We start from the raw sequence: 27,968 nt of genomic DNA on the forward strand, positions 1-27,968 counted from the left end.
ACACATGTCCCAGGCCACTTATTATTGTTTTTAATACATTACATTTGTGACAAAATGGAAGAACAAATATATCTATTGATCATGTAGTCCGAAAGATCCAAAATCCACTTTTCGGGCATAACTTTACCGCGATCTTGCTTCTTGAACCAAAGCTGTTCTTGCTGACATTATATTGTTGTTCCTTAAAGAAGAATCAAACACACTGCAATCTACCCAATCTTTCAACATATCTTCTTGGCCCCATACGTCCGGGATCCAAACCCGACCAGACATCTCCATTCGGTGCCTCTTTAGCCTCTCTCGTCCACTCTCACATAATAAGTTTTTTTCAAACCATCACGAGGTACAGACTATGTGATGGTGCTTTTAACCATCCCCACCAGTCAAGATTCTTGTCCCCTTAAACAAATATTGCTCTTCCAAGTTCCACCACATGTTCTATGTGGCCATCAAGATAAATGTAATTTAATTTATTATTTTTATGATTTTTATCCATATATGAAGTATTTTTTGGAATTGATATAATGTTTTATTAAACATGTTTGCACACCAACATAGTATGATCATTATAATGGTAACAACTCTAAACCTCTAAAACTCAACAATCTTGAAAGCAAGTAATATAGTTGACATCCACTTTACAATCTTCTACCTACACAACCATAGTATATCACAAGGGCAAAACGGTAAAATTATAACTTTAAGCTCGTGGGTAGCGTGAACGTCCTTTCTTCCTTAAAAACTCTGGGATTTCTACCGAGCCGCCTTCCGTGAAGGCTGGTGACCGTTGGTTCATTCCAATCACATCCGCCTGACCACCCTGCATTTTACCAGGTCAATGCCGGAGTTTAAAAACCGTTTTTAAAAATTTTAAATATTAGAAATATGTGATCAAAGTCGGTGCTTGAAGTGATACCTGGAGAGTCCGCCCGTCACTTTCTTCTTGTCGTTTGAACCCGGTTGCTATAAGCGTTATGCTAACCTGAGCCAAGAGAAAACCCAACGTTTACTTCTAACTTTCTAAGTTCTTATAAACAACTTTAAATAGGGGTGTAAGTGGAGCGGAACCTATATGAGCTTGAGCCTAAATTTGAGTTCATTTAATGAACGAGCCCAACTTTCGTATAATGAGCTTGATTAAACTCATAAGGCTAAATGAGTATATTAGTTTTATATTTTATATCATGTATATACCAAACATAAAATTTCATAGTCTATATTATTATATTATATATAATTTAATAAATATATGTAATAAATGAGCCGAGCTCGAGCCTAGCTTAAACTTTACAACTAGGGGTAATGAGCCAAGACACTCGTGAGCTATTCAAGATCAGCTCTAGAAAAGCTCGAATCAAACTGAGCTTAAACGAGCTCAAGGCTAAAAATAAGCTTGTCTAATATACGAGCTCAAGCCCGACCTTCAATTACTGAGCTTGAGTTGGCTTGCAAGCCTATTTTTTTATATAACTTTTTTTTAATATTAAATATAAATTTATGTAACTATTATTATATATAAATCATGAAAAGAGTAGTTATACATAAGAAAAAATATTATTAAAAACATGCATAAGAATAATTATAAGTTAATAAATAATAATCGAGCCAAGCTCAGGCTTGGCTTGCCCATGTTTACAACTAAGACTCGAAATGAGCTGAGCTTGAGTTCTATTAAGTCAAAACAACCCGGGCTCGAGATTAGGCGAGCTTGCACTCGGCTCGCTTAACTTGTTTCCACCCTTACTTTGTAAGAATCGTTGAATTTAATCATCGTATTTAGATTATTATTTTTCTTTTTTGCTAAAAACAAAAAGATCAATTTTGCAACAAAAAAAAAAGAAAGAAAAACCCCATGATTTGCAATGATGAGCAGTTTAGGACAAACGAAGACAAGACACGAGTCAAAACAGGTTTGAGTTTACCTAGAAAGTGTTTGCCCAATTTTTAAGCATAATTGTAAACCATTTGTGTAATATATAAATATATAATACTAGCAATATATCAATACACTAGTAATCTAACTTTGAATGTTGTTGCGTTAGTAGGCTGTACGCATTAACAACACTTTGGGATATTTTCGATCCATTTAAACCATTTCCTTTAAAACTAACTATATAACTTGATATCACGCAACATAACTAGAAAAATTTTGAGTTTTTTTTATTAGAAGAATAAACTTACTTGACCACTTATCGATGGATCAATAACCGCTCCAAAGATCAAGTTTGCACTTGGATCCACAAGATCATATATCACTTCGGCTGCAGCATTCACCTTTTAAATACACATTTGAGACTAAATCAATATAAACACAACACTTCCTATTAACCATTATAGGCTTACAGCCAATAACAATGATTTCTAGAGAAAGAAAGGGACCTCAAATAATGTCAAATCACTACCACCCGTTATATTCCAAACAATACCCGTAGCCCTCTCGATACCAATGTCTAGCAAAGGTGATTGAATTGCATTCAGTGCAGCGTCTCTTGCCCTCGTCTTTCCTGTTAACCAACAAAAATTATTAAAACTAAAAAAAAAAATCTAAACCTCAAATAAATAGTTATTTCATAGTTTATACTAACCAGTAGCGGTTCCTATCCCCATTAATGACGAGCCTGCATTTGCCATAATCGCCCGAACATCAGCAAAGTCAACATTGACCAATCCTGGTATCTGCAAACTCACAAGTCACACGAACTCATTTCATCTATAAACAAAGTTTTTGAAAAAAAATAAGAAATAAATAATCACAACATAACTTTTTTTTAAAAATCTTACGGTTATAATGTCGGAGATACCACGAACACCTTGTCTAAGAATATCATCCGCCAAATTAAACGCTTCAGTTACAGGGGTAGATGGGGAAACCGCGGTTAATAATTTGTCATTTGGAATTACAATAAGCGTGTCGACATTTTCCCGTAAAGCTGCAATTCCTTCTTGGGCTTGAACCGCTCTTCGTCTGCCCTCAAACGAGAACGGAGTTGTGACGATACCGACTGTCAATATCCCCATTGACTTTGCCACCCCCGCAATCACAGGGGCCCCACCTGTACCTGTCCCGCCACCCATTCCCGCCTGCACGCGATGAAAATGATTGTGACCAGTCTTATAATACAACTGTTTTAACATATTAAACTACAATAAGGGTGCGTATGAAACTGAAATAACAGACATAATAAACTGAACCCAAAACTGACGGTTTGGTTTTATGTTTTATCTTGCATTCATAATCAAACTGAACCGTAAAAACTGACTTTTGTGCATTTAATTATGAATCATAATTTTTATATTTTTATATTACAAAAACCGACCCCTACATTACAAAACACAACAAAAGTTAAAAACTTACAGTCACAAAAACCATATCCGATCCATAAACAGCTTCTTCAATAGACTCTCTACTTTCCTTAGCAGCATTCATACCAACATCCGGGTTCCCACCCGCACCGAGCCCACGTGTCAACTCTTGACCAATCTGCAACCGTTGTTCCGGGAAAACCGGAGACATTCTCATAGCTTGAACATCAGTATTCACAATCCAAAACTCAACACCCTGCATCGCACTCTCAATCATCCGATTAACCGCATTCGACCCACCACCACCAACACCAATCACTTTAATCTTAGCCTCATTACTATTATTATTATTATCATCATCATTTTTACCGGACGAATCTCTCAAAATCTCAGTAACATTCGGCTTAATCATCGAAACTTCCGGGTGAAGATTCAAAAACTGATCTTTGCTATTAAACTGATTAATATTATGCGAACTCGACATACATTTAACTTGGGGATTGTAACAAATCCTGTGGGTAGTATTCGAAAACCCATGTTTGTCATCGATCATCTTCAAAGAACTCACTCGCCCACCGAAATTTGTCAATACCCCCATCGAGTTTCGAGTATCTAAATATATTAAAGATGATGGTATACATGTTGCCATTTAGGGTTTCTTGAATCCCCAAAATAAATCAACCAAATTTCACCTGTTTTTTCGAGAATTATGATATGGGTTAGTTGAAATATTAACCAATATTGAATCTTGGAAGCTTAATTAGTAATAATTGGGCAAAAAGTAATGTTCTTGATTGTAACTAAAATTAAACACAAGAACCCTAAAAACATAAAATAATTTCAAGAACCCTAAAAACATAATTGGGTTAGTTAAGGAATTAATCAATATTAAATCTTGGAAGCTTAATTAGTAATAATTGGGTATAAAGTAATGTTCTTGATTGTAACGAAAATTAACACTAAAAAGATAAATAATATCAAGAACCCTAAAAATGTAATTGGGTATTTGGGTTTGTTAGAAATTAACCAATGTTGAAATCTTGGAAGCTTAAATAATAAGAATTGAGCAAAAAGTTAGGTTCTTGATTGTTACAAAAATTAACCCTAAAAAGATAAATAAATATCAAGAACCCTAAAACCCCAAATGGGTGGGTGGGTGTGAAAATGTGTGTAGATTAATAAGGTGAAAGTGGTGAACCTGAAGAACAGAACAGAGTAGCCGCAAAGATACAGGTTGTGTGATCTTTTTGGTGGTTTGTTTTGTTAGTTAATGAATATGTTTTGAGATTGTTAATTGAGGTGTTTTTTAGTGTAAAAAGAAAGATTTTGGTAAGTGATAAAGATGCATCATTTTATAGCAAGATATCCTTATCGTCCAAACCTATCGTTGGTTGGCCATCAACATTTCATTTCTTTTACTAAAAGTGACATTTTTTTTGTGTATGATTAGGTGCTCATGTGATTCGTATTTTATATTTTTCATGTCTTGATAGTGATGATTGTATAGAAAGTGTTTCTTTCACATGGTTGTTTATTGTATGTTTAAAGTCATTTTAAATTATAGGATATCGAAGTGTTTAATTTTTACGCAACCATATAGATTAGTTACAACGGATATTGATGTGTCGAGTTTACTCACTAGACTTGATTCTATGTATCTTATGTGAGCCTCCATAGGGGAGTGTTGAAGAGAGAGGCGCTTTGAATGCTGACGTGGCAAAAAGGTGATGACCATCTATATGAGAGTAGGGTTGCCTGTGAAAGAATTGGCCCGTCAAGTCGGGGGTGCTAACTTAGACCCGCCTATCACTCTCAGGTTGCAGGTGATATTATAGATACTAATAACTCAAAATAAATATTGGTTGAATTTGAGGTAGAAGTGATGTTAGAGTTAGAATTATAAATATATATTTGATTATTGGATAATGTTACAATAATATAATATAATATAATATAATATAATATAATATAATATAATATAATATAATGTACTTATAGTAACCTTGGATGTACTTTAGAAAATAAACTTAGGACGTTCAAAAGGTTAAAAGTATTATTCTAGTAATGAATAGAACTCACATTTCAGAGATTGGTATGATTAACATTCAAAGTTTCAAATAACTTATATAAATTATCAATGTAGGCCAGTATTTTAAAAACCGAACATGTTATCAAACCGAACTTTATTTTGATATTATTAGTTCATAGTGAGTAAATTGAAGTAATGCTAAGTCAAAACATGATACCTTGTTTAATGATAGTCAAAACAATACCACCCTAAGCATCTAGGAACTTAAAGTTTGGCTTAAAGGGGCTATTTTAGCCAACTAATTGCATTAATTAGCTAACTGGAACCGTGTTTAATATCATCATTTATATTGTATATACACGAAAGAGTGATTCATTCTCGACCCGTTGCTTGTACAACATCCTCCATACTATCTTTTGATAAACATCAATTAGATTTAGAGCACTAGTGACAACTCCAAAATTATGATGGAACTTCTAATCATACACCTTTTTTAGCCACGTCTAATTTGCAACATATATACTTATCAAGTAGAATATCGTGCGAGTGGCAAATTCATCTGTGTGCGCGTGAAGGGAAAGCCCCCATTGAGCGTTAAAACAAAACACATTTACAAAGATAGTCAAGTATGTCCCATGATATGGATTTGATGCTACTTGTTATCTACTGTTGTTCTTTAGGTATCATTTGGATTTGAATTACCCATTAGGCAGCTCCACATACTAGCTACAAGGTTCATTAAGTTGATTATAATACTTTTCGGCTGCAACATGTTCATTACTAGGCACATTACAAGTTACTCACGCTCAAGATTTCTCAAAAAGTACCATTTATGGATAAAAGTATTACATTAGATATATCATGACACATTTGTATAGATGAGGGTACCCATGGGTTAAACCATACTAGCTTTATTGAAAGAATAGTAGGTATCAAGAATTTCCTCTACAAAATATATATATATATAGGTATTGGATTATTTCAGGAGTTTTTTTACATCGAGAAGTGCGAGAAGTGAAGGTGTAACTCCATTAATCCCTAATTTCACTCCATTTCTTATTGTAGGTGCGTTGTGTAGGTGCATATGTATGTGTGTAGGTACGTATGTTTGTATATGTGTATGTATGTTTGTATGTGTGTAGGTACATAGGTTTGAATGTGGCTTGGTACATTTATATGTTTGTAGGTAGGTTTGAATGTGTAATTAAGACATAAATACAACCAACTTACATATATGTATGTAACATTATATGAAAGGGAGTGAAATTAGGGGTTAATGGAGTTATACCTTTACTTCTTGCACTTCTCGCTGTAATATCACTTCTCGCAAGATCCATCCCCTATATATATGTGTGTGTGTGTGTGGAAAGTTGAGATGGACCGGATTCCGACTCGGGAAGTTCTTGCTTTTCGAACCATTCCGGTTAATACGACCATTTGTTTCTTTATGTGAGGAAGGCCCGGAAAACGCAAATCACTTCCTTCTCTCGTGTCAAATGGCAAATCGCTTTTGGCAATGTATTGGCTCTTGGTGCAAGATCCCTACCATTTTCGCATTCGTGGTTCGTGATCTTCTTATAATTCATAAAACAGCTCCACTTTGCAACAAAAAGAAAAAGGCTCTACATGTTGGTGCATATGGAAAGCAAGGAACCAAACTATCCTTGAAAATAAGGAGAGATCGGTTGATAAAGTGATTAATGATGTTAAATCATTGGCGTTTCTTTGGATAAAGAACAGATCGCCGTTTAAAAGTTTATCTTGGAGAGATTGGTGTAATTTTTCTTTCTAAGTGTTTACTTTTGGTTTTTTGTTTTCTTGGCCCTAGCACCTTGCTAGTTTGACTTGTTTAATGAAAGTTGTCGTTCGGAAAAACAAATTCCTCTACAAAAATTGGAAACGATTAAAAATCACTTAGTTGAGTCCAAGCAAAAAGAGATTGAAAGTGACATGGTCCCTTTTCACATGTGGTGTTGTTCTCATCATTTAAGGAACCCATTTTTTGATTCAATGTTCTCATATGAACTTACTTAAGCCAACAATTTTTATTATTTTTTTTAAAGCGGTTAACTCATACCCTCTACACCAATGTTTAGTTAAACTAGAACCCTCAACCGTTTGAAGGAAAAACATATTTATCAGATACCTATATGTGTACTAAATTTTATATATGTCTTATATAAAACCCGGTCTTTGAGAGTGAGATCGGGACTACTAAGTCAGAACGGGCTTTCTTTATGGTATACTGGTATTATCGTTGCATGCATATATTTTAAATGGTTTACATTTAAGTTCTGAATTAATAGAAAATGTAAATTTTTTTAGAATGGCAACAGTCTGCAGTATGAGTGGGTGGTTGCAGGTCAGCTTGCGGCCGACCCTTGTAACTGAAAAATATTTCAAATTTCAAATATATAAAGAACTTCAAAAGTTATATAGCCTAATAACATGCAAATTCACATTACAGACACAAAAAAAACTTGCAGAGAAAGATTTTAAAAAAAGTAAAATTATTGTTCTCAACTGATGGAATTTAGTGTACATTCTACAATTTAGCTTACAAACTCTACTCATTACTACAACACACAAGCCATCAAAGAAGACTGTCTTCTTCAATGAACCAAAAAAAAACAATAATATTGATTAGTTATACAACATAATAGCAACTCGGTTGCGCATTTCTGATCAATATTGAAAAAAAATTAGCATATTTTATTTAGTAATGGTATAAGTTAAGATTTATGGTTGTGTTTTTATTTAAGCATACTCTGGATTGTGTGCTAATGCTTCCTGGTAGATCAATTCTTTGATCTGTTCTTCTCCTAAAACTTGCTCAAAATCAAACGAAAACGGATTTGGACTGATCGGTTCATCATCTACGTCGTGCAGTTTTTCAAGATAAGGGTGCGCCAGTGCCTCTTCGACTGCAATTAATTTCAGCATTTTAGTTCCATTTTGTGTAGTTTAGATTTTAGAACTAAATGGCTATAATTATGGTGGCCATTTCTACTCATTTAATTATTAAAAGCTTAACGGGCCAAACGGGTTTTAAAGGTTAGCTAAAAGGAAATGGTTTGAAACTCCCCAAATAATTCTAACGCGTGAAAATAATATAACATATTTAGTCATATTTGGCACGGACTATTTATGAAAAAAAAATAGTTTTGGGAAAAAAAAACTTTTTTGTGTCAACCCGACCCGTATAAAACGGTTAGCTAAAAGCCTAAAAGGAAACAGTTTGAAATTTGAAAAATTGCATTCTAATGCATTAAACCTCCTAAATTAGATTACTGTGGAAATAACATAACTTCTATGATCATACTTGACAAGCTAACACGTTTTGACCCGTAGCCTGTTTTTCCACTCTATGAAATGTCAAACGGGTAAATAAAAGATTAGCTAAAAGAAACTTGGTAGAAACTTACAAAAATTGTTTTCTTATGAAAAAATATTATAGCTTTGGGCAATAAGTCTTGTGTATCAACCCAACTACCCATGAACCCATATACGCAACTGATTTAAATATAACAGCGGCGCAGCTTGTTGCTCGCTTACCCATTATCCAGATGTAGCTCGGTTTGTGTTATATATAATAACTTTTACTTAAAAAAATAAATAAATAAATAAATAAATATTACCCGTTTTGAGCCGTAACCTGTTTTTTTAACTATAGGAAATATATACCTGTGATACGTTTGGCTGGATCAAACGTCAACATTTTTTCAACTAAATCAATGGCTAACGGATGAACATCAGGAAATTTTTCTGGTAATGATTGACGGGGGTGTCGAGGAAGCTGTGCAATAAATCTTTTCGCATCCTCGTTCTTGATAAACCCTAGCTCGGATTCAGAAGGAGTGCCCAAAAGCTGAAAATCAAATATTAAAAGTTAATAACATGGTTTAACTTTCTTGGAACAACTTTATTATTAACTTATGTACCTCTGTTAAAAGTCTCATTTGATGCACATGATCTTTACCAGCAAACAAAGGCCTTCTGTTCATAAGCTCCATGTAAATACAACCAACTGACCATACATCAATGGCAGCTGAATAATCTGAAGAGTTAAGTAGCAATTCGGGTGCTCGATACCATCGTGTGACAACATATTCAGTCATGAAGTCGTTATCTGCGTTAGGGCGCGCAAGTCCAAAATCACAAATCTTTAAGTCACAGTTTGCATTCAGCAATAAGTTACTCGGTTTAAGGTCTCTGTGGATGACTTTTGCAGAGTGGATGTATTTTAAGCCTCTTAAGAGTTGATACAAGAAATACTGCAAAAACGACGAAAACAACATGATTATCAGAAACTCGGTTATTATATTTATACCTTAAAGTTAGTTAATATGTTAATTTATAACTTAGAAGTAACGATACCTGACAATGTTCTTCTGATAAGTTTTGATTTGACCTGATGATTTGGTGAAGATCGGTGTCCATTAGCTCGGTGGCTATGTAAACATCCGAGAATTCTCTGCGGATAGGTGGAGGGACTACATCTTTTAAAGCTATAACCTGAATCATATTTAAATTTTAATCATCAATGGCTATAATAAAATTTGGTTCATCTATAAGATTGTTGATAGATATCAGCCTTATTAAACTCTAGTTATATCTATTTACGCTGTTTACTGTTAAAACCAAATAATGACCATCTGATTTCACAAATATTTCAAAAACTTATATGGATTTCTTATTTCATAATCAATGATATATACAGATTTATATTATTAGTTTCTAGGTCCAAAACAATAATCCACTGAATATATGTTGATTTTAAGATTTTCCAAAGAATTTTACAAGCTAGAAATTTATGGAAGTGGCAAGTCTTCTTTTCAAAGTTTGTGTAATATAATTCATAGCCATTAGCATATAAATTAGGCGTGTAAACGAGCCGAGTCGCTCGTGAGCCACTGAAGATCGGTTCGTTAAAACCTAGATTCGAACCTCACATAAATGAGTTTGTGCCCAAGCTCGAGCTTTAATTAAAGTTCATTTACTAAACGAGTTCACATATCGAGCCTGATGGCAAGCCTAAACAAGCTTTTTTATTTATATAGTTTTTATTTAATAAATTTATATAATAACTCTTACAAAATATAAACATATGATAAAAAGTTAAAACCTAATAAATAATGTATCTTATATTATATATTAAAATTATAGCTATGAAGATATATATATATATATATATATATATATTAATTATAAAAATATTAAAAAACAATTAAATAATCTATTATCTATCTATAATATATATAAACGGAACCTTTAAAAGCTCTTTGGTTGCTCCCTACTTTTTCTTAAGCCACCAGATTGTTTTATTTGTAAATGAAGGTTTCTCATGCATTTGACCCGAATTCACGGGTATGTGTCTCACCAAACCCATATAGCCGTTAAACGGGATAACATCTCATTAAGTTAAAAATTAATCTCACCAATTATTTGATATGAAAATTCCTATAACATAGGAACATACTAAAAATTAATATCCTATTTTTTCAAAAAAAAAATTATTTATAATTAAGAAACATTTTAAAGTAAAAAAAATAAGCGGGTCATGGGTCTAACAAAATCCAGATAACTTTTAAAACGGGTTATAAAATCTCATTTATTTGTGAAATCATTTCATCATCAAATCTTAATTACATTATTAACTATTAACTTTCTTACAATAAATAAAATTAAAATCCTAAAAAATATATAAATATAAGAAACGAATAATGTAAAACAACGTAATACGGGGGATAAAAGCTAGTTAATATATAAACAAAGCTCAAGCTTCACAAACTACTCACAAGCTCAAGCTTTAAAATATAAATTTAAACGAGCCGAACTCGAGCTTTAGAAATACGAGTATTCAAGCTCAAGTCCTCCTAAATTAAAAAAACGAGGTTATGAAATCATGAAACATAATTAGAATTCAACATGCATCAATAACAAAGCACATAACGAAGAATCAATGACTCACATTCTCATGATCCAGATGTCTTAGAAGCTTAATCTCACGAAGCGTCCGTTTCGCGTCCATATAATTATCAAACGCATTCATAATCTTCTTCATCGCAACCATCTCGTTCGTCTCAGCATTCAACATCGAGCTAAAATCAATTCACAACCAAAATCTCAATCACATGCATCATCAGTAATACAATCCTGACACTAACTAGAAGTTGAAGCCTAAACATACCAGACTATTCCGTAAGCACCGCGGCCAATAGGCATGATCGGAGGATGATACTTTGAAGTGATCTCGAACTCGTTACCGAATATGTTGTACCGAACGAACTGGCCGCCGTACGTCTGCACCGCCGGGAAGTCGGTGTACTGACCGTTTAAGTCCGCCATAAAGTTAACCGTAACGGTGTAACGGATTCTGTTAGACGGTTAGACGTCGGAAATAATAATATGAGATGTGTATGTGGATAAGTGAAATGAGGTGTGATTTATATATAGAGAGAAAAGTTTTAATGGGTGTGGAATGATAAATGAAGAGGAAGCACCAAAACGCGTTTGGAGTTTGGACATTTGGAATTTGTCCTCGTGGAATTTGACCATTGGTGTGTGGAAAATTATATAATAATAATATAATATTGTTAATATGATATCAACTCTTAAATTCCATTATTTCGTCAATATGGTTCTTTAAATGCACACGTAAACATACATTTGGAGGTGGGTTGTTGTTAAGTGAGGCTTTTTTTAGAAACGAAGTTAAAAGTGTTAGTATATTGTTATCAGCATAACTATAAAGGTATGCGTAGTGGGCACTAAAACAAGGCGACAATGAGGGTATTTTTGGAACAACCCCAACCCCTCTCGAAATACAAAAGGGGCGAAATGTGGGGAGGGGGGAGAGACAAATTTTTGTCCGACTTGTGTTGTATATATATTATTATTATTATAATATGTTGTGTGAATATATATATATAATTAACACAACTACACCACCCATAAAACAAAAAAACTCACCATTTGCTGTGTAGGCGCCACATGACGTAAGTCGTCCCATTTTGCACTCCCTCCACTACAAATAACCTAATTTGTAAATGCATGTAGATAAATTGAATTTTAATAAAGGGAAAGTGAATATGTTATTGTCATGCGTATAAGCTTAGACGCAAAACTCATCAAAACTATATAGTTTTGATTAAAAATACTCAAAATTTAATCCCCCCCCCCAATCCCCACCATCCATATCCATCATCTATATATGCAACAGCCTGATCTCCCTCATACCCATCGTCTCCCAAGGCTTCAAGGGCGAAGCTTCATCGAGGCCCGAGGTGGCCCGGCTCCCCCTGTTTTTTTGCGCAGTAGTGTAAATTTATCCGTTTTTTGGCCGAAAATTTTTATACGTAGTGCAAGTTTAGCCTTTTTCGGCCGAAAATTTGAGCCCGCCCCCATCGTTTGTGAAATTTTGTATACATTTTGAGTCCCCCCCGGTGCCTCAGTCCAAGCTTCGCCACTGCAAGGCTTGGATCTAAGAGTTTTTCAAGTTTTTTGTTATTGTATCGAAATTGGTAGTATATTTGAATACAAAATAAACAAACAATATAATTGTTGTCCCTAGACACAAAACTTAAAAGAGGCCAAATTATAAGGGTGTTTAAAACTCGCACGTAATTACAAATTACATACTTATACATCGTTTATACAATGACTAAAATAAACAGTTTTATGAAGTGCTTTTAATTAAGCATTTATTTGGGTTTTTATTATCATTTGTAATTTTGTATTAGCAACATTCACAATCATTAAGATTTTAAGATTTATGAAATAGTTTTTCAAGCTTCTACGTTTTAGTTTTGCTAGGACGTCTACATTATAGAGTTCGTTTTTATCCTATAAACATGTTTAGTCACTTGTATTAGCAACATTCACAAACATTTTTCTCAAGTAATCCATTTCGAAATAAAACTTTTACGTTTTTAACCATACCATTAAACTTTAAAATTCATTTTATAGCTAAAATATTTGTTATAATAAATTATTTAGTTTTTATATGGTTTAATGCAAACATTTAACTATATAAAAATTATGACAAATATATTTAATAAATGTTTATAAAACTAATTAAAGCATTATAAAAAAGTTCTAAATTTTTAAATATGTTTTTTAAGGCAAAAAGTTATAAATTCTAAATCTTAAAAATGTAAGGACACCTAAATATTTGTGGATTCTTGAATTTTAATAAAATTCAAACATTATTTTTGCAAATTAATATGCATTTATTGTGTTTTAATAAGTTTAAGAGTACACCTAATCTTTTGTGACTGTCATAATTCTTGGAATTAAACAAAAAATAAGTTGGCCAATTTTTGAAAGTTGTGCAATTAATATGATTTGACAAAAATAAAAGCCGCCTGCATCCCAGGATGATATCGAATTGTCATTTTCAAAACCCATCTGTTTTCTCTTTGCAAAGTATTTTCATCCCGCCTTGCAATGTATTTTCTTCCCTCCTTGCAAGTCACGTTTTATAGGAGTACACAATTTGTGAATATTTGAGTGTAAATCGTCTCTGGTTGAGTTGTTCCATCCGACACTAATTTTCGTTTGTGTCAAAAACACCAACCCGAACCCAAAAACATTTAAAATCGTATAACCCCGACATGGCTATTTTACTCATTTATTTAAATATGTTACAACTATAACACGTAATTAATATAACAGTGTTTGGTTGAAGAATGAAAAAAAAATTGCAATTGAAATGAATTGTGTCCAGATCTCCAAACAATGGAATTCAGTAATTCTACTAAGGGTGTCTCCAGTGGTGAAGAATTGCCAAATAAACTGTTTGTGAACTGTTCAACGGGAAGTTTGTTTATATTCTCCGTTAATAAATGAGCGAAACATGAAAAAAGAATTTCGTTTGGTAATCTTAATGAATGAACACGAATAAAGGCCTTGTTCATTCAATCAGTTTGTTCATTTACACATAAATGTTTGGTATCATCATTGATGCTACAAAGAAATGCACAACGTTGAGAACCATCTTTACTAAACGCCTACCGGTTTGAAATATATCTGGTCCCGTTCAAGGCTAGGTTGTAACGGTTTGATAGTTTGCGAATTGGAACTTAAAACCGTGTGTGTAAACCAAATCAATCGTATGGACTTTTTTTCTTCTCATTTTAGCAATATAAAGTTATGTTTACGTACTATATTATGAAATATTCTAGTCATTTTTAATAATTGAGTGTAAAATTATGTTTTAAAAAAAGATACTTTTTGTCTAAGCTTGTTAAAAAGTGTAAAACGAACTCTCAAACCATAATATCATCAAAATCATCCAGTTCGGCCGACCCAACCAACTCGGTTGGTTTGATTGTTTTTCCCAAGACCGTCGATAGAAGTTCAGCCCAAACTTTTCATCAAGACTGTCCGAACCATATCGTAAACAGTCCTACCTACTAGCACGACAACCACCATCAACATCATCATCGATGTCACCGTTAGCATCATTGTCGTTTGTCGCTACCATCACCGTCATAATCACAACATCAATACAGTCAGCTGCCAGTCTGCCACTACTTCGCCAAGCACACCACCACTATCGTCGTGACGCCACCATTATTATTCATCCTAACCACCTCCAAACACACTACTACCACTCTCAAACACACCACCACATTATATTTTATTTTTTCCAAATTTACTAATCATGGTTATTTTATCAATTAAACACACCAAAGTTTTCATTTTTAAGAATATGACTCCAATTGTTTTACAAATCATAAATTTCAAATTTACATTAAGAAAAATTACGTGAACCCATGTGACTACTTGCCATTCTCCTAATGCTTTTACTTTGTACTTTAATAAGAAATAAAAGTTTAAATAATATCTGTTAACAAATATGATTTTTAAGTGTAAATCAAGCAAAAAACATGAATGCTTTAAAACGAAACTGAATGTCAATTAGACATCAATCAATTCATCTTTTTATAAACAACAAAATCCCATCTTTAACTTGCATTTAAAAATTTTAATATAGGCATTAGTTCAATTTTCACTAAGCTCACAATCTAATAATTGTGTGACACATGGGACAGATATTGACACTTTAGAAAGGAGAAAGGAAAAAGACCCAATTACAAATTTTGTCCTTTAAAATAAGATGAATTACGGTTCGTGTCCTTTTTTTAGTTTCTTTGCAGGCTTTGTACTTTAAACCTTTTTTTTCTACACGTTATGTCCTTTACGCTAACTGGGTTAGAAAAACTCAATTAAATACCCTCACGTGAGGTGCATGTGAGGGCATATTGGTCTTTTTGCCTACCCTGCAACTTCTTCTTCTTCTTCTTCTTCATTTTGCAGATCTTTACCTTCTCCTCCTTTCTCTCTTATTTCTCTCTCTACGCCACCACCATCACCATACCACAACCACTCCGCCCATGGATATCCTCAAACACCATCGCCACCGCTCCGCTCAAGAAAGAAGATCTAAACAATTAATATTAATAATAATATTTTGTGGGTTTTTAATGTTAAAGATCTGAAAAGGATGGTGGGAACAGCTAACGGCAGGAGCAGAACACCGATTACACCGCGCCAAGCATTCCGGGTCGTTAATGGCGGTCAAGATTCGAGTAATTGCCGGGTCGGATTGTGGAGCACCCATGGAGTTTACCAGGGAAGAAGTTGATGCCCTCTTGAATACCAAGATCCGACGAACGGTTACGAACCCACAAACCCAGATCCAATTCACGCTGGTAATCGGTTTCCCGTTGAAACCCAGATCGGCCGTTACGATTCCTACGAGTTTGAACCAAATCTCACCGGAGAATATAACACCGACGAGTTCGATAGTTTGGCCGAGGTGTACGACCAGGTTTTGGTTTGATTTGAATTTGGATTGAGGAATGGGGAGATAGTGGATTTTAGGAACTGGGTTTTTGTTTGATTTGAATTTGGGATGATGAAAATTTGTAGGTAAGTGGATTTTAGGGTTTGGGATGATGAAAATTTGCAGGTAAGTGGACCTGCAGGTTTTGGGGTTGGTGGTAGGTTTTGGGGTTTTGTAAGTTATAATTTGCGGTACAGACGAAAAGACAAAAATGCCCTCACATGCGACTCACGTGAGGGTATTTAACTGAGTTTTTCTAACCAAGTTAGCGTAAAGGACATAACGTGTAGGAAAAAAATGTTAAAGGATACTAAAAAAAGGAAACTAAAAAATGTGACATTTCAAAATACACACGCTAAGATTTGGTCATACCAAAATAAATGTGAAATTTCCTATCATAACGCGTTTTGGTATTTAATAGTAGCGAGTGAGAGAAAAATTTCATAGTTAAGCTTATCGTGCTCAGATGAGAGTGGTATCAAGATGTGTGACATCTCGGGAAGTCTCCACTTGGGCAAACAAAAGCAAATCCGTGAGATGATAATGGTTCGTCCTGTTTAAAGCGGACAATAATATGGTGTGACTGTAGCTGAACTGTTACCCCTACCAGTACAGCAAGAGTAAAACACTAAAACGAATATACAAAAACACCTAACCTTACAAAGAGAAATTAACGAAACTGAAATTACACTATTTCTCCCAAAATCCAAATCCCAATTCAAAGACGTCATTCTATTCCTTCTATTCGTATGTCTTACCTAAAGAATAGATGATATCTTAATTTCATTAATCACGATTGCCACCGAAAACTCTTCTCGATTGAACATTCTTCTATTTCTTGATTTCCTAAGCACCCAACATGTAACTGCAAAAATTACTTGAACCACATAGCACTCTGCCTTGTCCGGTCATTTATCTATTAACCAAAATTACTTAAACCACGTAGCACTCTGCCTTGTCCGGTCATTCATCTATTAACCAAACTGATGTACGATAACACTAACAATATCTAGTTAAACAAGTAGGGTTAGCCGATGAATTCCGGTTTTAGAAACAATGTTAAAGATGTAGTTATTATTCCCAAAAATAGCCATAGGCCGAATATCGTTTGACCATAGAATGCATTTAATTAAGTCAAAGCTAACTCGGTCAAAATACACACGCTAAGATTTGGTCATACCAAAATAAATGAGCATTTTTAAAGTGTCAATATCATTCTTTCTTTTTTCTTTTTTCTTTTTTCCTTGACTCAATTACAAATTTTGTCCTTTAAAAAAAACAAAATTACGGTTCGTGTCCTTTTTTTAGTTTCCTTACAGGCTTGGTTAAACTTTTTTTAGTATCTTTAAACATTTTTTTTCCTTTTTTTAGTATCCTTTAAACATTAGGACTTTTAAAACATTGTTTAAAAAAAAAAGATTAATGATTGGAGAAACAAATAAAAATGTCTACTTTTAGTAAACCGGACAAGACCGATGAAATGATATTAGGAACCAAAGATTGTTTGGGTGTTTAAAGGAAAACGAAAAAGAGCCAGCGGATTTGGACAAAATCTTAAGGTTCAATGAATCTACAAAAAATGGCTTTATTAGATTCCCAAAAGCCTAAATTGATGCAAATATCCACTCAAGTTTCATACTTAAAACAACTACTATTGTTTCCATTTAAAAGTCGATATTTTTTTTCTTTAAATTTACTTTTTGGTTGCTACCAAAATCCACAATATGGCGTGTTGGGAAGAACCTTCGTGGATAGTTTGTTACAATTATTAGGATTTCTTTGGAAATTATGTATTTAATCTATACCTAATAAACAGATAACTATTTACTATCACGTGCTATAACTTGTAACTTTTGAGAATTTTTTCTTTATTTGATATAACATTTATTCAACCCGTGTAATATACAAATGTCTAGCATATTTAAATTACAAGTTTAATTATAAGCCAGTGCCCAAATATTGACATGATATTATATGCAATTATGCGCTAACATTGTGTCATCAAGAAAATGAACGTCATATATTTGAATGAAAAAGTCACGACGGGTTTCATTCTTTAACTCCGTTGTGCAAATTGCAAAATGTGATTGAAATTCATTATAACTGAAATATAAATTATGATTTTTTTTTGTTTGTTTGTTTGTAGACTTGAGTGGATTTGGAATCTCAATTCCATTTTTATCAAGGTTAGCTGGAAACTGAGTTGGAATTGGAATTAGTTCCCTTGAATTGTAACTATAGTGTTGACAACCAACGTTCACGGTTCGGTTCAGCTCGTCTTGACATGATGTTTTGGTCGAACCAGTGACAATTGTTCTTAGAGTAACTACCGAATTCGGTTTGGTCAGTCGCACCCACCTCGCTTCTGGCAGGCTGTTGCCTTGGACCTGCTTTTTAGGGAAAAAGAAAAATAAACGTTTTATCCTTGAGTATTAAGGGGTTTATGGAAAAATGTTAAGAGCAAGTAACCATTTAAACAATATACGTGTATAATAATTAAAATTCATATTGGTACTAAATACTAATTACAGTTGTTAAATTTCTATGCATGAAAAACTTACATTACTTTATTTTGATTATGTAGATTTAAAAAAAAAATTATATCACACCAGTTCGATTTACACATTTGATTCCAAACCGTAAACCGAACTAGTTCACTCCCTAATTCGTCTGATCTAGTTTGGGTAGGACGATTCGGTTTTTTACTTTTTTAAGGTTCCATCTACTATTGGCATCAAAATAACTATTAATGGAGGATCCTAATATTTTATATATAAAAAAAGGTTGAAATCTTTCATAAAAATATACATGAATGTTGAGGTTGAGTTTAAAAAAATAAGGCTTTAACGATCAATTGTTGGTATCTGACTTTCAACTCATAGCACCTTCGGCATTAGATCGTGTCTGATCTTGTTTTAGAACAAGATGCCAACAAATTTTAATTAGAAACACAAAAAAGGTAAGATCAGACAGAATAATTGGAAGATTTCTAGTCCATGAAATCCAAGATCGTATGCTTTTAGACCAATGGAATGTGTTAAACCATGTGTCTAAATTAAAGAGATCCAATTTATATAAAGAAATAGTTCATTATTATAGAAGATGTTTTTCAAAACAGTGTAAACACGGGTTGGCTTACGGCTTACCGTTAAAAACTTGGGTTTTACGGTTCAGTTCATGGTTGAAACTGATCGAGTATACCGAACCAACTAACCGAGATGGTAAACAAAGTTACGTTTTTAATCTACATAATTATAATAAAAAATTTTAATTTAAAAAAATCACATACAAAAATCTAACAATTATAATATGGGGTTGAATCAAATATAAATGAAATTAGTGTGCTAATTGTGAGCATTAATTAGAGTAATTATATATACTAGTAAGATAATTATGTAATTACATTACAGAGTAATTGCATAATTACTCTATAATTTATTATATAATTACTATACTTGATTCTCACAATTAACACGTTAATTTCATTTGTGCGTTAACTTTCTTCTATAATATGTATAAGTAGTTTTAATTATTATACAGAGACAATTCCGTGCACTTAAGTTTTTTTCAAGTTTTATGTTCATAGACCCTGTAATAATTCAAAGACAAAACGTTCAATTTGTTTTTCATGTGTCTACCGTTTTACTAAACATTAGAATATCTAATTGTACAATTTTATATTTAAAAAAAACCTGGCCCAATCAAACCGTTTGACTTGTTCACCCGACCCAACCAACAAGGTCTGTTCAGTTTAGTGTTTCCAAAATCCATAGTTATAATGTGGGCCCATAAATCCTTTTGAAATCAGCCGAACCTGGTCGTAAACATCCTTATAATCAACTATGTATGATAGTGATGTCAATGTCCCTTTTTATCCTAATAAATAATGAGAGCATGGAGCCCAAAAAAGAGTATGGAGCAACGCATGAAACCTTATTGTTTGGTACAAAGTACAAGAGGATAGCCACTTCAACAAAACATCGTAATTGAATATAATTACTCAACTAATCTATTGAGTCACTATAAAAAAGAGCTTAAGGGCCGGATTGTTTATTAGCATGTTAAGTGTTAATGATTCCATTAAGTTCACTAGAATTGACACCTCTAAATCCGTCAACAGATCTTTTACCCATGAAGCTTCAAAATGATGCTACATGAAAATTTTACCTCTTTGTAAATTTACATATGTTCATAACACTAAATCAGTCAATATGCCACTCACGCACCACCTCCTCGACCCACCACCAATCACCACCCGCATCCGCATACTCAGTCTGAGTCTCTTAACTATTCAACCCTCTTATTAATTGAGCATTTACTGGTACAAAGGTTGCCAAACATCTCGCAACGAAATTTTGGTTATACCATTTGTATAGTTGTATATATATATTAAAATTTTATGATAACTCCTTTCATCTTTCTAAAATTAAATTCTTAAACCAGTTTTGAGATATACAAATAAATTACTAAATAACAAGGATGTCCAAACGAATTATTGATACCAAACAAAGAGGATTCCGAAAAGTATAAATGATCTAAGCAAAATTGCATGAAAAACATGAGGAAATAATAAGAGTTCTAAAGTAGCAAGCATTGTATGGTACTATGGTCAACTAGTAGTGATTATGCAAACGTGCAATGGCGTCATGGCGAACATCGACTTTTAATTATAAAGTGGGCTTTTCACTTTCAATTTCAATTTCTGGGCCGCAGCCTCTATTCCTCTAATGGACAAATGTATATGCAATTTTGTTACATATTCATATCATTATATTTCTTAATTTACTCTCTTTTTATATATCTTAATTTATTTTTTTTTTGTTATATTGGACAAAAAATAGAATTACATCATGTTGGATGTGTTATTCTACTTTTGTCTCATCTATACTCAAAACCAAGTATTGTTTTGTTAATATAGTGTGTAGTGTATAATGCATGTAAGATTAAAAAAAATAGAGAGAGAGGCAATATATGTTAACTTCATCAAAAGATGACACAAACTTGAGGTGGTTATTAACCTGGTTGAGGCAACCGCGTCGGCTCTATATTAGAAATAAACAAAACTTTCTTAGTTTCGTTTAGAAGATAGAGCAAAAACTTCCGAGTACTTGGCATATTGGAAACTATATATGTAGGTGACTAGGTGTGCTCTTGTAAGAGTAATGCCTTAAGAGTCGTTAGTCGTAGCTGATAATTGTAAATATATATATATATATATAGTAATGTTTTAATACGTGTTTTCTAAAATACAGTGAGTTTTAGATGTCTGGTGCAAGTACGTAGCTCTATATAGGTTCATATTTGTTGTAATTAACTAGCTAATAGTGTGTTTAAGCATGTATATGTTTATGCATTTACAAATAATTAGCTTCAACAAGATTATCAACAAACATAAGTAGTTGTACAGTTTCTATAAGTACCATAAAACATCAATATGTTTCAGCAACACCATACTTGTTCATAACATGTTATTTCATTCCAAAATATGATAACCAAAAGCCTACATCATACTTTGTGTCACACAAAGAGAAGTGACCATTATTCATAAGTACCCCAAACCAAGTGTACTTCAAGATTATTGTTTACTAAGTAAAATAAAAACAAATCACGAACGAGGATGTAGCATGTCCGCACCCCTAATTATCAGCAAATCTGCCATATAACAAATCAATACAGCTAGAAAGTTAAATTTTATTTAATAGCATGTAATAATAAAGTTTTTATTTCCAAAGCGTACCCCAACTCGCTAAGCTTCGTGTAGGACTCCGCAAAAGCTTGAAAGAAAGCATTTTGATCCTATCATTGTAAATAAAGAAAATTATGGTGTTAGTTTTATAAAGCTTATATTTTTATAACTTTATAATAAAAACAAGTACTTACTGCAGCAAATTTTTCGACAAGAGGTCGAAAAGCAGGGTCAATAACAAGGGCCTTATCAGAAGGTAACTGAATCAACCCAGCCTTGTCACCAGCTAAGATTTCTCTGTTGGACGTTCAATAAACCAATACTTAATAATCATGAATAGCTTAACTTTTCTTAACGTGACATACCAAAATTTTGAAATAAAACTCACTTGAAGTAACTATTATCAAATACCATCGGGTTGGATGTCCACGGTCCATCTTGTCCGGATCGGTCCTTGTGGGTAGATCCCTAAAACAAGTAAATGCGTTAGCATAAATAGGTTGGATAACATATCAAAACATGTTTTGTCTAGTAATATGTAAATGAGAACCAACCAAGGTATGACCACCGGAGAGAGCAACAATATCCTGGTCGGTGAGACCCATGGTGTTCACAAAGATGTTCCTTAACTCGTTTGAACCTAAAATAGATAAATATAAAGTATTAAGTTATTAACTGTTAATGACAAGTCACTTTTATAAATCCATATATAATCAACTTTTATAAACTTTCAAGTTTCTTCACTAACCATGGCTAGGAAAAGGAAGACGACCCTCTGGAGCAGGGGCATCCATGTCCTTGGAGAATAAAAATTAACAAATTAAATCAATTATAATAAAAAAAAGTACTTATATAATTAGAATACAACACTTGTATTGTTGTATATACACATGTTTTAAAATATTTTCACCAAAAAAAAAATTCTTAACTAAACCGGCCAGTCCAACTAGTGAACTAGGCCGTGTCACTAGTAAAAACCAGTCAGTCCAACCAGTATCAGTTCAACACATACCGGCCTCCCAGGGTGGAAAGCAATCAATGGTCCACCGGTGCTTTCAACCGCAACAATACCAGCAAGCTACATGAAAAATAAAAATATATGATATATTAATGTAAATCCACAATATAATTTTATAACTTCATATAATTAAATCATATTATAATTGTAATTACCATATAAAAATCAGCAAATGAAACAAGCGGGAACCGTTGTTTCAATGGCTCTAGCATATCAACAGCAATGTTAAGTCCAACATTAGGACCATGGCTTTGCTCTTCTTTATGCCTCAACGTACCGAATGGACCTCCGGTCCTTGTTTTCACATCGAATGTCGCGGCAGAGTGAAATCTGAGTATTAATATTAATATTAACATCAAGAATTTCATGTTAACTTGAAGAGTTAAGAATCCAGTTTAGTCTTACGCAAGTCGGAGCATGAGAGGAGCACATTGCTTCTCGATGATGAAGGCTCTAAGCTCATTCTTGGCTTGGTCAACAGCGAGCTTGTGCTCCTCGGATAGGTTTGGAAAGATCTTCGCCATCGTCTCAATCTAAAAAATTTCAAAAAATCAAACATCAATGTAATAGGGCCACAAGGGTATTAAAATTCGTATCCAAAAATTTTAGATAGTGAATTTCAATATCTGAATGTGTATCCAAAATTTCGGATTCGGATATCCAACAGATATCTGAATGCTGAAAAAAAATATTTAAAAATTGTAAACAAAATTCTATCGTATTAAACGATTCATGGGGAAATCGTGATTAGTGAATCATTGAAGCTGCACTTTGTTTAATCGTAATAAACGATCGATTAGAGAAAGATTGCCATACCGGTTAGTTGAAATATGAATGTAGAAGTAGAGTTCAAAGAGTGAGTGAGATGACAATGGTCACAAGCTCTACCATTTTATAGTCAAGGGGGTTTCAGTTGGGAGGTTTTGACATGAATATTGTGAGCCGTTGGATTATTAAGTTGTGTGAGTTGGACTTAATTGACGGACAAGATTAACTTCAACCATGGGTTAACGGTTTGGATGTATAAATGAGAGTGAATTAAAATGGGATGTTTTAAGTTAAGTTATTTATTACGGTTGGAGTTATGCTCACTTTGATGTTTTAACATAAGTTTTGGAGTATTGAGCATATGTTTCTTGTTTGTGCGTTTTATTGGATTCATTAATTTTAACATTCCTAACCCATTCTCATAAGTCATCAGTTTTAAAACTTTATGTTATTATTAGTTGAATAATGTAATTTTTATTTTACTTACAGTCATATATGTACATTAATAATAAACGTCAAAAAGTTTGACTCGTGATAAACGGTAAAAACATAGAGAACTAAAAATTTGTACGATAGAATTATCAAAATCATGTGCATCTTTTAACCAATTTGCAGCCCGTAGGTCGCGTCTTCATAGATTACAGGTTCGATAACTTGATCTTCATAAAATACTTTTACACGTGATCCGAAAAAAAGTTATTTGGGTTACTGAATTTGAATGAATCAGCTCAATCTCACTATTTTAAAATCATATTTCAATATTCATACTAGCCTGTAAGATATCTAATTACTCACATAGCCATCGGTTCATAAATTTCAAAGGACTTGTATGTTGAGGTGCACAAATCGGGTATTAGAATAACCCGGGTTCAGGCATGATCGGGTATTGAAAAATCGGGTATTAGTAATAATCGAGTCGGGTATTGGCTTGAAAAGCCATACCCTGTGTATTGGGTTCGGGTCGGGTATTGAACCGGGTCTTCAATACCCCGGGTATCTGAATACCCTATTTTTGGGTATTGAAAAAACTCGTTTTATGGCTTTTAAATACCATATTTTCCGGGTATTAAAATAAAACCATTTTCTACAGTTTTCTTCTGTCAACGGGTCTGCTTCATTTTTTAATCATAACTCCATTTTTTTGCATAAAAACTTCAAAGTTCATTCAAACATATATAAACAACAAAACAATGATACAAAAAACATAAATTTTTATGTCTTTTCATTTGTTGTTTGGTATATCAAAAGTTGATGCTCTAAACAAGTATTTATATCATATATGTGCTCCAAAAAATATGGAGAACGACTATAGATCTGTGGGTAGCCACACAAAAACATGTGCACAAACACTAATATTCGGGTACGCAAAAAACCCAGGTTTCAGGTATTATCGGGTTTAGATCGGGTACGGGTTCGGGTTTCAACACAAAGTCATACCTTATACACCCTACGGGTATGGTTGGACTCGGGTATTAAAAACCCGAGTTTTAAAAAAACCGGTTACGGGGTTTTTTTCGGGTTCAATTCCGGGTTCGGGATTTTGTGCACCTCTGCTTGTATGACTAGTAAAAAAAATGCGTCTTTTAAAATATATTGATTAGGATTTTTGTGGGCCTAGAATAACATTAAATCCAATGTTTGTTTTGACTTTTGTCCCGGAATAAAAAGGAAATTGCTTGGGATTTATGTGGGCCTAGAAATAAAAACTAAATAAGCCCTCAAGAGGAATTAATCGAATAGAAAATGGGCTACAGTAGTGGGCTTGGCTGAATCAAGTTGGAAGCTGGAACAGCTGGGCAATTGGGATTTGGGATTTGGGAATAGAGGTGAAAAAAACCCGAACCCTGAATCGGGTTTCTTTAAACCCGGGTTTTTAATACTCGAACCCGAACCCGAACCTGATCCTACCCGTAAGGTACGGATAGAGTATGACTTTTAATGTTGAAACCCGTACCTGAACCCGTACCCGATAAAACCCGAATTCCGGTTCTAGTTATACCCGAAACCCAGGTTTTTTGCATACTCGGTTATTAATGTTTGTGTACCTATGTATGTGTAGCACTTGGCACTGATTGTATGACTACCAATTTAGATGATCTTCTATTCTCCAACGGATTTTTTTGAGGCAATATATAATTGTTTAGGGCATCACCTTTTGTCTTTTGATATGCCAAACAAGACAATACAAAAAAAAAAAAAAAAAATCCAAAACCACTCAAAAATAGCGGTTAGTGTCATTTTTTTTTATTTTTACTGTAAATATGTTTTTAATGTATCTCTAGTTTTCTACACCATAAGCAGTGTGAAATAGTTGGTTGGCATTTGGTTTTACTCACAAGTCACAAGAATTGAAGACAATGGCTTCCTCTTCTATCGACACTAGTTCTATAGCTCGATTATCGCCAATTTGGGTTCATTTCGAGTTATGTCAAATGTTGCCCGGTCCAGCGAAAGCTTGTTGCGTTCATTGTGGTTCTCTGTTTGTCACACCCGGCCCTGAGCGGCGGAAACAGCCTGGCGCGCGCGAGTGGGGATTGATAATTAAGCACGGGCCATTGCAAACATTCAAAGATTTTCATTGCGCATGAAATGTTTAATACAAATACATTACATTGTTTAAAAATTACATAAAAACATCCAAGTATAAAAACTGTTGAAGATTTCCACGCCATATCCCCCTTGCGCGGCGGGTACAACCACGCGCATCGAAGGGATAGAATTAAAATCTTCCAAAAAGCTAGTTTTAGATGTTCAGCGTGAGGTGCTCTAAGTGTGACCCAATGCGCTACCTAGTTATCTCCTGAAAGACACGTAAAAACATTTGAATCAGTATAAACTGAGTGAGTTCACAAGTTTTAGTAACTTGATAAATCGTATTGCATCATAATCTTGATACAAATCATTCTGAAACATAATTCTGATAGCATCATTAAAACACATGCTTGGTAAAACATAGTCCTATCAACATATTCTGATAAAATCGTTCCGCGGGTTACGCGCGAACATTTCTGGGAACTGTGCTCGTCTGTGTAAGTGGCGCTGCCACTACGAGCGAAATAAGTAATACCGTCCCGCGGGTTGCGCGTGGACATTTCTGAAAAGCCGTGCTCGTCTGTGTAAGTGGCGCTGCCACTACGAGCGAATAATACCGTCCCGCGGGTTACGCGCGAACGTTTCAGGAAAATGTGCTCGTCCATGCAAAGTGGCGCTGCCACTACGAGCTAATAATACCGTCCCGCGGGTTACGCGCGGACGTTGTGCCGGAAAACAAGGCGCTCGTCCATGCAAAGAGGCGCGACCCCTACGAGCGGGCTCAGACCCATAGTACTGCCCCATGACCATACTAGGCACTCGTCCATGCAAAGAGGTGCGACCCCTACGAGTGGGTGGATCAAACCAGCAGTCCCTACCCTTAGAGTTCCAATGGTAAAGTGATCACTTACTCGAGTTCTAGCGCACATACATCGAAAACCTTAGATAACCGTTCGCATTGCTCATTATGAAATATAATTTAAACACATAATCGTTTGCATAGCTTGTAAGTATACCATGATAAAACATTATTTAAGTACGTGTCCCTCGCCCCGAAAACAGTTTAAAAACAGTGAAAACAGCGAGAATAGGGGCTGTGAGACTCACCTGTGGTTCTTGTTAAGGGATTAATCGAGATTCGGGTTTTCTTGGTGTTGGCCTCGGAATTGAAGGTCTAGAATACGATTAAATAACAAGAAGTATATATATTAAGATCAAGAAATAGGAGAATATAAGGGTTGGAAGGTAGATCTCAAGGTTATATTCTCGGCTTACCTAGTTACAGGATCGGATGCTTGGGAGATGATTAGTGCAAGTTTGCAGTTCTTAAGAGAGAAGTTTGAAGTGTGTTTGGGTGATAACTTAGGTTACATATTTATAGTCAAACTCAAGGGAACACAATCCCTTGCTTTAGGGGATTGTAATCTTTTCATATCTAGGTGTAATGATGATAAAGTATGGAAATTATTATTATTTATTTAAGAGTGGAGTAGTGGATAAAAGATTTTGATTTGATTTGGTCAGGACATGCAGGTCTGGGGTTGGTGAGAATAGGGTGGCTGACAGTTGACTTTTCGTGTTACAGTGTGCTTTTTCAGGTACTTTTGTTAGTGTACAGTAAAAAGTGGAAAATCTCTGAAACACGCTACTGTTTCCTTTTGGGCGGGAGTAATCTCCTTACGTCTGGAGAATAGACTAAGTGTTCCGTGCGTATCACTTTGTGCGCATAGCTTTCTGCGTGAAGGACATTTCTTTGCTGCGGGTAGGTGCGTAACCTTCT

General features: G+C 34.1%; 3 protein-coding genes across 4 annotated transcripts; all 3 read right to left on the bottom strand.

Annotated features, from left to right (window-relative positions):
• Positions 1-481: 481 nt before the first annotated feature.
• Positions 482-4,642, bottom strand: LOC143563666 (cell division protein FtsZ homolog 2-2, chloroplastic-like). 2 transcript variants are annotated; one of them, XR_013140708.1, is made up of 9 exons: positions 4,502-4,642; positions 3,356-3,995; positions 2,782-3,081; positions 2,586-2,676; positions 2,380-2,504; positions 2,182-2,274; positions 917-982; positions 640-820; positions 483-592 (listed from the first exon to the last, which is right to left on the bottom strand). XR_013140708.1 is itself a non-coding variant. In XM_077051161.1 (8 exons), the coding sequence occupies exons 2-8, from the start codon at positions 3,950-3,952 to the stop codon at positions 701-703; spliced, it is 1,392 nt and encodes a 463-aa protein (XP_076907276.1). In that variant the 5' UTR covers positions 3,953-3,995; positions 4,502-4,642; the 3' UTR covers positions 482-700. The 2 variants fall into 2 exon arrangements, 1 of the variants encoding a protein (XP_076907276.1); XM_077051161.1 differs by having other exon boundaries at positions 482-820.
• Positions 4,643-7,880: 3,238 nt separating this feature from the next.
• Positions 7,881-11,750, bottom strand: LOC143563667 (mitogen-activated protein kinase 1-like). The gene is made up of 6 exons (XM_077051162.1): positions 11,523-11,750; positions 11,304-11,433; positions 9,710-9,847; positions 9,274-9,606; positions 9,017-9,200; positions 7,881-8,256 (listed from the first exon to the last, which is right to left on the bottom strand). The coding sequence occupies exons 1-6, from the start codon at positions 11,678-11,680 to the stop codon at positions 8,090-8,092; spliced, it is 1,110 nt and encodes a 369-aa protein (XP_076907277.1). The 5' UTR covers positions 11,681-11,750; the 3' UTR covers positions 7,881-8,089.
• Positions 11,751-21,875: 10,125 nt separating this feature from the next.
• On the bottom strand, positions 21,876-23,412 carry LOC143563657 (L-ascorbate peroxidase, cytosolic-like). The gene is made up of 8 exons (XM_077051152.1): positions 23,294-23,412; positions 23,044-23,218; positions 22,883-22,948; positions 22,619-22,667; positions 22,425-22,510; positions 22,259-22,338; positions 22,065-22,167; positions 21,876-21,980 (listed from the first exon to the last, which is right to left on the bottom strand). Exons 1-8 carry the CDS (start codon positions 23,410-23,412, stop codon positions 21,876-21,878), a joined length of 783 nt encoding a protein of 260 aa, XP_076907267.1.
• Positions 23,413-27,968: the final 4,556 nt, after the last annotated feature.

The sequence above is a fragment of the Bidens hawaiensis genome, unplaced genomic scaffold (assembly GCF_021521415.1).
Source record: "Bidens hawaiensis isolate Kalapana, Puna unplaced genomic scaffold, B.hawaiensis_p1.1 tig00021504_1, whole genome shotgun sequence".
In the NCBI taxonomy this organism is placed as follows: domain Eukaryota; kingdom Viridiplantae; phylum Streptophyta; class Magnoliopsida; order Asterales; family Asteraceae; genus Bidens; species Bidens hawaiensis.

Bases quoted from the DNA above. Each gene is read 5' to 3' on its own strand.
- LOC143563657 (XM_077051152.1), bottom strand. From the start codon at position 23,412: ATGGCGAAGATCTTTCCAAACCTATCCGAGGAGCACAAGCTCGCTGTT. The intron at 22,668-22,882 runs GTATGTGTTGAA...TTATTCTCCAAG, and splicing joins CTTTCCACCCTGGGAGGCCG to GACATGGATGCCCCTGCTCC. The intron at 21,981-22,064 runs GTAAGTACTTGT...TTACAATGATAG, and splicing joins TTGTCGAAAAATTTGCTGCA to GATCAAAATGCTTTCTTTCA.
- LOC143563666 (XM_077051161.1), bottom strand. From the start codon at position 3,952: ATGGCAACATGTATACCATCATCTTTAATATATTTAGATACTCGAAAC. The intron at 3,082-3,355 runs GTAAGTTTTTAA...CATCGCGTGCAG, and splicing joins CGGATATGGTTTTTGTGACT to GCGGGAATGGGTGGCGGGAC. The intron at 2,275-2,379 runs GTCCCTTTCTTT...TGTATTTAAAAG, and splicing joins GTGATTTGACATTATTTGAG to GTGAATGCTGCAGCCGAAGT.
- LOC143563667 (XM_077051162.1), bottom strand. From the start codon at position 11,680: ATGGCGGACTTAAACGGTCAGTACACCGACTTCCCGGCGGTGCAGACG. The intron at 11,434-11,522 runs GTATGTTTAGGC...AATTGATTTTAG, and splicing joins GGTGCTTACGGAATAGTCTG to CTCGATGTTGAATGCTGAGA. The intron at 9,201-9,273 runs GTACATAAGTTA...TTTGATTTTCAG, and splicing joins AAATGAGACTTTTAACAGAG to CTTTTGGGCACTCCTTCTGA.